Source organism: Anser cygnoides, chromosome 29 (genome assembly GCF_040182565.1).
Source record: "Anser cygnoides isolate HZ-2024a breed goose chromosome 29, Taihu_goose_T2T_genome, whole genome shotgun sequence".
Lineage (NCBI taxonomy): Eukaryota > Metazoa > Chordata > Aves > Anseriformes > Anatidae > Anser > Anser cygnoides.
The window spans coordinates 3,698,719-3,708,996 of record NC_089901.1 but is presented as its reverse complement, the minus strand read 5'-3'; the positions used below and the strand labels follow the sequence as shown (position 1 = coordinate 3,708,996).

Here is a 10,278-nt window from a genome sequence, read left to right as displayed (position 1 = left end):
CCCCCCCCCCCGGCCCCCCCAGCCCCAAATAAAAGGGGTCCTGACCCCCCCGGCCCCAAATAAAGGGGGTCACGACCCCCCCCGGGGCGCAGGGAAGGGGCCCGAGGAGGGGGGGGGCCGGGGGGGCCGACGCATTCCCCCCCCGCCGCCCCCCCCAAGGCGTGTTCCGCCCCCCCCATAACACCGTTGGGGCCGTTCCTGGCCGCTGGCGGTAGGGGGGGGGGGGGGGGGGGGGGGAAATGGGGATGGGGGGAGAGGGGTACGGGGGGGTTGGGGGGGTGGGGGGGGGGGGGGGGGGGGGGGGGGGGGCGATGGGGGGGGGGTAAAAGGGGCGGGGGGGGTAAAAGGGGCGGTGGGGGGGGGGGGGCAATGGGGGTGGGGGGCGATGGAGAAGGGGGGGCACGGGGGGGCAATTGGGGTGGGGGGGGGGGTGATGGGGGGGTAGGGGTCTCAGCTCCCCCCCGCAATGCCCCCCCTCCCCCCCATAACAGGAGCCAGCGGAGCCCCCCGCAGCCCCCATGGGCAACGCGCAGCCGGAGGCGGCCAAGGCCAAGCAGCCCCCCCGGGGGCGCCCCCCCCGCAGCCCCCCCGAGCCGGGGGGGACCCGGGGGCAGCGGGACCCCCCCCCCAGGGGCTGCCCCCGAGCCCCCCCCCCCCACGGCAGCCGGGGCCGGGAGGGGGGCCCGGGGGGGCGGCACCGAGGAAGAGGAGGGGCAGGGCCGCGGCCCCACCGACACCCCCGGCGCCCCACAAGCGGCCCCCAGCGCCCCACAAGTGATGCCCAGCGCCCCATAGATGGCGGACAGCGCCCCACAAGTGGTGTCCAGCGCCCCACGGACACCCCACGGCGCCCCACAAGTGGTATCCAGCGCCCCACAAGTGACACCCAGCGCCCCACAGATGTCAGCCAGCGCCCCACAAGTGGTGTCCAGCACCCCACAAGTGGTGCTGAGCTCCCCAGGGATGCCACGCAGCGCCCCACAAGCGGTGCCCAGCGCCCCACAGATGTCAGCCAGCGCCCCACAAGTGACGTCCAGCGCCCCACGGACACCCCACGGCGCCCCACAAGTGACGTCCAGAGCTCCATAGATGGCGGACAGCGCCCCACAAGTGGTGTCCAGCGCCCCACAGATGGCAGCCAGCGCCCCACAAGTGACGTCCAGCGCCCCACAAGTGATGCCCAGCGCCCCACAGATGTCAGCCAGCGCCCCACAAGCGGCCCCCGGCGCCCCACAAGCAGTGTCCAGCGCCCCACAAGTGACCTCCAGCGCCCCACAAGTGGTGTCCAGAGCCCCACGGACACCCCACGGCGCCCCACAAGTGACGTCCAGAGCTCCATAGATGGCGGACAGCGCCCCACAAGTGACGCCCAGCGCCCCACAAGCGGTGTCCAGCACCCCACAAGCGATGCCCAGCGCCCCACAAGCGGTGTCCAGCGCCCCACAAGCGATGCCCAGCGCCCCCACGGACACCCCACGGCGCCCCACAAGTGGTATCCAGCGCCCCACAAGTGACACCCAGCGCCCCATAGATGTCAGCCAGCGCCCCACAAGTGGTGTCCAGCGCCCCACAAGTGGTGTCCAGCAACCCACAAGTGGTGTCCAGCAACCCACAGATGGCAGCCAGCGCCCCGCAAGTGATGCCCAGCGCCCCACAAGTGGTGTCCAGCGCCCCACAGATGTCAGCCAGCGCCCCACAAGTGACACCCGGCGCCCCACGGACACCCCACGGCACCCCACAAGTGATGCCCAGCGCCCCACGGACACCCCACGGCGACCCACAAGTGGTGTCCAGCGCCCCACAGATGTCAGCCAGCGCCCCACAAGCGATGCCCAGCGCCCCACAAGTGGTGCCCAGCGCCCCATAGATACCAGCCAGCACCCCACAAGTGGCGCCCAGCGCCCCACAGATACCAGCCAGCGCCCCACGGACACCCCCCAGCGCCCCACGGACACCCCCAGCGCCCCATAGCCACCGCCCGGCGCCGCATGGCCACCGCCCGGCCCCCCCCGGGACCCCCTCACGCCCCCCAGGAGCCCCCCAGCCCCCCACTGGGACCCCGAAACCCCCCGGGGACCCCCTCCCACCCCCTCGGGACCCCCTCACGCCCATCAGGGCCCCCCAGCCCCACCCTGGGACCCCCAAACCCCCCCGGGGACCCCTCACGCCCCCCGGGGACCCCTCAGCCCCCCCTTGGGACCCCCAAACCCCACCCGGGGACCCCCTCCCACCCCCCCGGGACCCCTCACGCCCCCCGGGGACCCCCTCACGCCCCCCGGGGACCCCTCAGCCCCCCCTGGGACCCCCAAACCCCCCCCGGGGACCCCTCACGCCCCCCGGGGACCCCTCAGCCCCCCTTGGGACCCCCAAACCCCGCCCGGGGACCCCCTCACAGCCCCCGGGCCCCCAGCCCCCCCCGGGATCCCCCCGCCCTGGCCCTTGGTCACCTTCCCCTTCAAGGCCGGGGGTCCCGCGTCCCCCCCGGCTTCCGCCCCACTCTGCCCCACCTGGGGGGGCCGCGCCCCCCTCGCCCCCCACGGGGCGCCCCCCGCCCCTCCTCCTCCCCCTGCCCCCGCTGCTGCCCCCGGCCCGGGGCAAAGGCAAGCGAAGGGGGGCGCCAAAGCCAAGCCCCCGCCGCCCCCCCCAGAAGCAGCCCCCTGAGGGGGGGGCGCGGGGGGGGGCAGAGCCGCCCCCCTCCCCGCTGGCCCCCCTTCGAGGTGGGGGGTCCTGCCCCCGCCGCTGCTACTGCAAGCACCGCGGCCCCCCCGGCTGCCCAGGAACGTCAGGGCCTGGTGAGTGGGGGTTTGGGGGGGGGTCTGGGGGGTTTGGGGGGGTTGTGCCCCCCCCACCTTTCTGACCCCCCCCCCGTGTCCCGCAGGCTGGCCAGGTCGCTGGCGCCCCCCCCCGAGGTGCTGCGGGGCTGGGAGCAGGACGGAGGAGACGGCGCCTGAGCCCCCCCCCCCCCAAATACCCCCTGTTGTGCCCCCCCCCCAAAAAAAAAACCATTAAAAGCCGGGGAGCCGCTGGGGCGTCGTCATTTGGGGGGGACACCGAAAATTCGGGGCTGGGGGGCCCCAAGGGGTCACTGACAAGGGGGCTGCGAGAAGCCAGGGTTTATTGAAGGGGGGGGCACGGGGGGGACGGGGGGGTGGATGAGCCCCCCCAGCCCCCCCATAGAGAGAAGCCTTTAAATAGCTTAGAAAACACCGGGGGGGGAAGGGGGAGGGACCCCAAAAGGGGGGGAGACCCTAAATGGGCGGGGGGAGACCCAAAAGGGGGGGGAGACCCCAAATCGGGGGCGACCCTGGAGGAGGGGGAGACCCTAAATGTGGGGAAGGAAACCCAAAATAGGGGAAAGGAGACCCCAAAAGGGGGAAAGGAGACCCCAAATGGGGGGGAGAGCCAAAAGGGGGGGGGGGGAGAGCCCAAATTGGGGGGAGACCCAAAAGGGGGGGAAGAGACCTAAAATGGGGGAGAGACCCTAAATGGGGGGGAAAGAGACCCCAAATGAGAGGAAGAAGACCCCAAATCGGGGGGGGGGTGACCCCGGGGGGGGGAGACCCAAAACGGGGAAAAGAGACCCAAAATGGGGGAAGAAGACCCTAAATTGGGGGCAGGAGACACCAAAGGGGGGGAAGGAGACCCTAAATGAGGGGAAGGAGACCCCAAAGGGCGAAAGGAGACCCCAAATCGGGGGAGGTGACCCTAAATGAGGGGGGGGGACCCTAAAATGAGAGGAAGGAGGCCCAAAACGACGGAAAGAGACCCGAAACGGGGGAAAGAGACCCAAAACGGGGGGAAAGAGACCCGAAATGGGGAAAGAGACCCGAAACGGGGGGAAAGAGCCCCCAGCCGGGGGGGGCCGGCCGGGGGTCCGTGGGGCGCCCCCCGCCCCTCAGACGATCATCTCGAGCTGCCGCGCGTGCTCGACGAGCTGCGAGGCCAGCTGGGGCGCGGGGATGGGGGCGTCCTCCGCCTTGCGCGGCCGCCCCCGAAGCCGTAGCAGCCGCTGGGGCCCAGCACCCAGCCCCGCTGCGGGGAAACGGGGGGGCGTTAACCCGGGGGGGGCCCCGAGGGGTGCGGGGGGGTTTCGGGGGGTCTCGGTACCTTTTTGGCGTACTCGGTCATTTTTTTGGGGGAGGAGAAGAAGAGGACGCGGGCGGCCTCGGCGAAGAGGATCTGCTCGTACGCCTTCTCGATGCAGCCGGCGATCTCGTCCCTGTTTTGGGGGAAAGGGGGGGGTTAAAAGGGGTTTTTTATTATTTTTGACTTTTTTTTTAATTTATTTGGGGTACTAAAGGGGAGGGGAGAGCCTAAAGGGGCGGGGGGAGAGCCTAAAAGGGGAGGGGAGAGCCAAAATTGGGGAGAGGAGACCCAAAACGATGGAAAGGAGACGCAAAAGGGGGAAAGGAGACCCTAAAAGGGGGGAAGGGACACTAAAAGGGGGAAGGAGACCCAAAAAGGGGGGAAGGAGACCCAAAAAGGGGAACAGCAGGCCCTAAATGAGAGCAAGGAGACCCTAAATGGGGGGAGACCCCAAAAAGGGGGAAGGAGACCCCAAAAAGGGGGGAAGGAGACCCCAAAAAGGGGGGAAGGAGACCCCAAAAAGGGGGGAAGGAGACCCTAAAAGGGGGAAGGAGACCCCAAAAAGGGGGAAGGAGACCCTAAAAGGGGGAAGGAGACCCAAAAAGGGGGGAAGGAGACCCTAAATGGGGGAAGGAGACCCCAAAAGGGGGGAAGGAGACCCCAAAAGGGGGGAAGGAGACCCAAAAAGGGGGAAGGAGACCCAAAAGTTGGGGGGCGACCCTAAATGGGGGTAGGAGACCCCAAATGGGGGGGAAAGAGACCTACAGTGGGGGAAAGGAGACCCAAAATGAGAGCAAGGAGACCCTAAAGGGGGGAAAGAGACCCAAAAGGGGGGGGAGCAGACCCAAAAACAGGGGAAGGAGTCTCTAAAAGGGGGGAAAGGAGACCCTAAATGAGGGGAAGGAGACCCCAAATCGGGGGGTGACCCCAGAGGCAGGGGCGACCCTAAAAGGGGGGTAGGAGACCCTGAAGGGCGAGTAGGGGACCCAAAACGAGAGGAAGACGACCCCAAACGGAGAAAGGAGACCCCAAACGGAGAAAGGAGACCCTAAATGAGAGGAAGGAGACCCCAAATCGGGGGGCGACCCTAAACGGGGGAAGAAGACCCCAAGGGGGCCTCTGACCGTATGGTGTCGAGCAGGATGTCGATGAAGAAGGTGTAGCTCTCGGCGGGGATGTTGCCCTTGGCCAGGAACACCTTGTTGTAGCTGCCCTCCATCAGGTACTGCGGGGGGGGGGAGGATGAGGAGGGGACGAAGGCTCCCCGGGGGCACCCAAAGGTGCTGGGGACCCCCCAGACCTGCTCGAGGGACACGGGGTGCTTGATGTAGACGTTGCTCTGGATCTCCTTGGCCGGCAGCCGCTCGAGCTCGGTGTGGAACTCGGCCACGCGGTTTTGGGACAGGAGGAAGAGGAGGTTGAGGCCGAGGAGTTGGTGCTTGGAGGCCGACTCGGGGAGCTCCTCCCTGCGGGGGGGTCGGGGGTCCCCGTTATTTGGGGGAGGGCCGGGGGTTTGGGGCCCCCCCCGGGGGTTTGGGGGACCCACTTGTAGTCGAAGTAGTAGCACTTGAGCTGCGCCATGTAGCGCTCGAAGGAGGGGATGTCCTTCTGCAGGATGCTCCACTGCGCCCCGATCTCCAGGATGTCCCCTGGGGGGGCCACCGGAAGGGGGGCACGTCAGGGGCCGTCCCGAACGCCGCCCCCAACGCAAACCCTACCCCCCAAAGCCCGGCTCTGTCCCAACCCCCCCCCCCCCCCCCAGCCTGTCTCCATCACGAATTCCGGCCAAAATCCCCCCCCAAAATCCACCCCCCCCCCCCCCAAACCCTGTCCCTGACCCCAAATCCCACCCTAAATCCCCTCCCCCGATCCCACCCCCGACCCCAAATCCCGCCCCAAACCCCGCCTCCACCCCAAATCCCACCCAAATCCCCGCCCGGGACCCAAACCCCATCCCAAATCCCACCCAACTGCCCCTCCCTGACCCCAAACCAACCCCCGGCCCTGCCCCTGACCCCAAATCCCCCCCAATCCACCCCAAACCCTACTTCCTGACCCCAAATCCCCCCCCTAAATCCCCTCCCCAACCCCAAATCGCACCCCAACCCCCCTCCCTGACCCCAAATCCCCCCAATCCACCCCAAACCCTACTCCCTGACCCCAAATCCCCCCTAAATCCCCTCCCCAACCCCAAATCGCACCCCAACCCCCCTCCCTGACCCCAAATCCCACCCTAAACCCCCCTCCCTGACCCCAAATCCCCCCCATCCCCCTTCCCGACCCCAAATCCCCCCCCAACCCACCCCAAACCCCACTCCCTAACCCCAAATCCCCCCTTCAGACCCCCTCCCCGACCCCAAATCCCCCCCAAACCCCCTCCTTGACCCCAAATCCCCCCCAAAGCCCCCTCCCTGGCCCCAACCCCCCCAATCCCCCCCACACCCCTCTCCCTGACCCCAAACGCCCCCCCAGGCCCTCTCCCCGGCCCCAAATCCCCTCAAGCCCCCACTCACGCGCCAGCACGAGCTGCTGCCGGCTGAGCCGCGTGCCGCCGGTGGGCAGGAAGTTCAGCTCCAGCAGGGCCAGCTGCAGGGGGGGGGAAAAGGGGGCACCGGGACCCCAAAATGGGGCACCGGACCCCAAAACGGGGCACCGGGACCCCCAGGAACCTGCAAACCTGGTCCAGAGACCCCCAGAGACCCCCAAACAAGGCCCAGAGACCCCAAAACGCGGCCCAGGGACCCCCAAAGACAACCCAGAAACCCCAAAACAAGGCTCGGGGACCCCAGAGAGCCCAAAACAAGGCCCAGGGACCCCCGGGACCCCAAACAAGGCCCAGGGACCCCATAACAAGGCCCCAGGACCCCCAAATACAGCTCAGAGACCCGCAGGGACCCCCAAACCCAGCCCAGGAACCTCCTAAGACCCCAAACAAGGCCCAGCGACCCCAAAACAAGGCCCAGGGACCCCAAGAGACCCCCAAACCCGGCCCAGGGACCCCCAGGGACCCCAAAACAAGGCCAAGAGACCCCCTGAGACCCCCAAACCAGGCCCAGGCCCCCCAGAAACACCCAAACAAGGCCCAGAGACCCCATAACAAGGCCCGGGACCCCCAAATACAGCTCAGAGACCCCCAGGGACCCCCAAACCCCGCCCAGGAACCCCCTGAGACCCCAAACAAGGCCCAGGGACCCCAAAACAAGGCAAAGGGACCCACAAACCCGACCCAGGGACCCGTGGGGACCCCCATAAAAGGCCCAGGGACCCCCAGGGACCCACAAACCCAGTCCAGAGACCCCCAGAGACCCCCAAACAAGGCCCAGAGACCCCAAAAAAGGCTCGGGGACCCCCAGGAGCCCAAAACAAGGCCCAGGGACCCCCACACACGGCCCAGGGACCCCTTGAGACCCCATACAAGGCCCAAGGACCCCAAAACAAGGCAAAGGGACCGCCAAACCCAGCCCGGGCCCCCCCAGGGACCCATAAACCCGACCCAGAGACCGCCGGGGACCCCCAAACAAGGCCCAGGGACCCCCAAATACATCCCAGAGACCCCCCAGGGACCCCAAATACAGCCCAGGGACCCCATAGAGACCCACGCGGGGGACCCCAAAACAAGGCCCAGGGACCCTCAGAGACCCCCAGATACAACCCGGGGACCCCGAAACAAGGCCCAGGGGCCCCACGGGGCCTCCCAATCCCGGCCCAGACTCCCCAGGGACCCCAAATACAACCCGGGGACCCCAAAACAAGGCCCAGGGACCCTCAGAGCCCCCCCAAATACAACCCGGGGACCCCAAAACAAGGCCAGGGACCCTCAGAGCCCCCCCAGATACAACCGGGGACCCCAAAACAAGGCCCAGGGACCCTCAGAGCCCCCCCAGATACAACCCGGGGACCCCCAAACCCGGCCCAGCCCCCCCCCGGGCGCCCCCCCCCCCCCGCGCTACCTTGAGGCGGCCGAGCGCCTCCCCGCACTTGCCGAGGTTGGGGCTCTTGCGGGCCCACTCGCCCTTGAGCTGCTCGTACATCCCCGCGGCCGCCCGCAGCCCGCCCGCCTCGGCGCCGTTCAGCACCAGCCCGCCCGCCGCCATGGCCGCCCGCCGTGAGTCGGCACCGACGCGCGACAGCGGCGCGACGGCGGCGCCGCGCCTGACGGCAGCACCCCCCCCCCCGCTGCCGTGGCAACGCCCGCCCGCCCTCGGAGCCCCGCCCCCTGCTGCCATAGCAACCGCGCCCCGGCGTCTAAACCACGCCCCCTGCTGCCATGGTAACCCCGCCCCGCCCCCCGCCTCGCTTGACGGCCGCCCCCGTCGCCACGGTGACCCCGCCCCCGCCGCCATTTTAACCCCGCCCCCGTCGCCATGGCAACGCCCGGCCTCCCCTGAACTCTAATGGGGGGGGTCCCGTACGGCCTGCAGGGCCCTAAACATCCTATAGGGGCCCTAAACATCCTATAGGGGCCCTAAACATCCTATAGGGGCCCTAAACACCCGTACAGGGGGCCCGTACCGCCTATAGGGATCCCATATAGCCCTACAGGGGCCCTAAACACCCGTACAGGGGGCCCGTACCGCCTATAGGGGTCCCATATAGCCCTACAGGGGTCCTAAACGTCCCTGTAGGGGTCCCGTACAGCCTAGAGGGGCCCTAAGCATCCCCATAGGGGTCCTAAACACCCTTATAGAGGTCCCATATACACCATAAGGGGTGTATACAGCCCTATGGGGGTCCTAAACATCCCCATAAGGGGCCCATACACCCCCTTTTTTGGGGGGGGGGGGGGCATACAGCCCTATTGCGTCCTGTACAGCCCTATAGGGGTCCCTTACACCTCTATGGAGTCCCATGCACCCCTACGGGGGTCCCATACAGCCCTATGGGGGTCCTAAACATCCCTATAAGGGGCCCATACACCCCCTTTTGGGGGGGGGGGGGGGACAAACAGCCCTATTGCGTCCTGTACAGCCCTATAGGGGTCCCTTACACCTATATGGGAGTCCCGTGCACCCCTACGGGGGTCTCATACAGCCCTATGGGGGCACCATACAGCCCTATAGGGGTCCCATACGCCCCCTGTGGGGTCCCATACACTCCTAAACACCCCCCATGGGGTCCCCCAGACCCCCCCCCACCCCCCCCAGCACCCCCAGCCCCCTATAGAGTCCCCAGCCCCCCCAGACCCCTATGCCCCCCCCCATATGCCCCGACCCCAAAGACACGCTGCGAGCCGGCGGCTTCCCGGGGGGGTTTTTTTTTTTGGGGGGCCGGGGGGGGACCAGCGCCACGACAGCCCCGCAGCCCCCGGGCGGGCCGAGCCGCTACGAAACCGGGGTTAAAAAGGGGGTTTTAGAAAAAAAAAAGAAAGAAAAGCAAACCCCGCGCTACGAGAGGGCGCCCCGGGATCTGGGGGGGGAGGCGTCGGGACCCTATAGGGGGGGCGGGGACCCTATGGGAACGGGGGGGCAGGGGGGGACCCTGGGGGGGCGCAGCTCCCTGAGAAGACCCCGGGGGGGTGGGGCACGGGGATCCCAAGGGTGCTTGGGGACCCGGCGGGGGCCCTGGGGGACGTGGGGACCCTATGGGGACCCTATGGGGACCCTACGGGGACCCTATGGGGACATGGGAACCCAACAGGGCATGGAGGCCCTAGGGGGACATGGGAAGCCCAGGGGGACCCTACGGGGACATGGGGACATTGGGATCCCAGGAGGACCCTACAGGGACATGGGGACCCTTCGGAACATGGGGATCCCCAGGGGACCCTATGGGGACATGGGGAGCTTATGGGGACCCTAAGGGGACACGGGGGACCCAACAGGGACGTGGGGACCCTGTGGGGACACGGGGACCTTATGGGAACGTGGGGACCCCAGGGGGACCCTACTGGGACATGAGGATCCCAAGGGGACCCTATGGGGACCCTATGGGGACACGGGGACCCTATGGGGACACGGGGGTGGCAGAAGCACCCTGGGGGGACATGAGACCCTGAGGGGACCGGGGGGTGGCAGGAGGGCCTTGAGGGGACCCTATAGGGTCCTGGGGAGGACATGGGGCTGGCAGGAGGACCCCGAGGGGACCCTGTGGGCACCCTATGGGGACAGGGGGACCCCAAAGGGACCCTATGGGGCCACCAGGGGCACCCTATGGGGACGTGGGGCTGGCAGAAGGGCCTTGAGGGGACCCTAC

At 68.2% G+C, this 10,278-nt stretch overlaps 1 protein-coding gene across 1 annotated transcript; it reads right to left on the bottom strand.

Moving 5' to 3' along the window:
• Nucleotides 1-3,541: 3,541 nt before the first annotated feature.
• On the bottom strand, nt 3,542-8,219 carry PSMD8 (proteasome 26S subunit, non-ATPase 8). Its single transcript, XM_066984679.1, has 7 exons — nt 8,037-8,219; nt 6,600-6,672; nt 5,633-5,735; nt 5,387-5,552; nt 5,211-5,311; nt 4,108-4,219; nt 3,542-4,032 (listed from the first exon to the last, which is right to left on the bottom strand). The coding sequence occupies exons 1-7, from the start codon at nt 8,178-8,180 to the stop codon at nt 3,904-3,906; spliced, it is 828 nt and encodes a 275-aa protein (XP_066840780.1). The 5' UTR covers nt 8,181-8,219; the 3' UTR covers nt 3,542-3,903.
• Nucleotides 8,220-10,278: the final 2,059 nt, after the last annotated feature.

Bases quoted from the DNA above. Each gene is read 5' to 3' on its own strand.
- PSMD8 (XM_066984679.1), bottom strand. From the start codon at position 8,180: ATGGCGGCGGGCGGGCTGGTGCTGAACGGCGCCGAGGCGGGCGGGCTG. The intron at 5,736-6,599 runs GTGAGTGGGGGC...TGGCCCCCCCAG, and splicing joins GCAGCAGCTCGTGCTGGCGC to GGGACATCCTGGAGATCGGG. The intron at 4,033-4,107 runs GTACCGAGACCC...GTTTCCCCGCAG, and splicing joins TGACCGAGTACGCCAAAAAG to CGGGGCTGGGTGCTGGGCCC.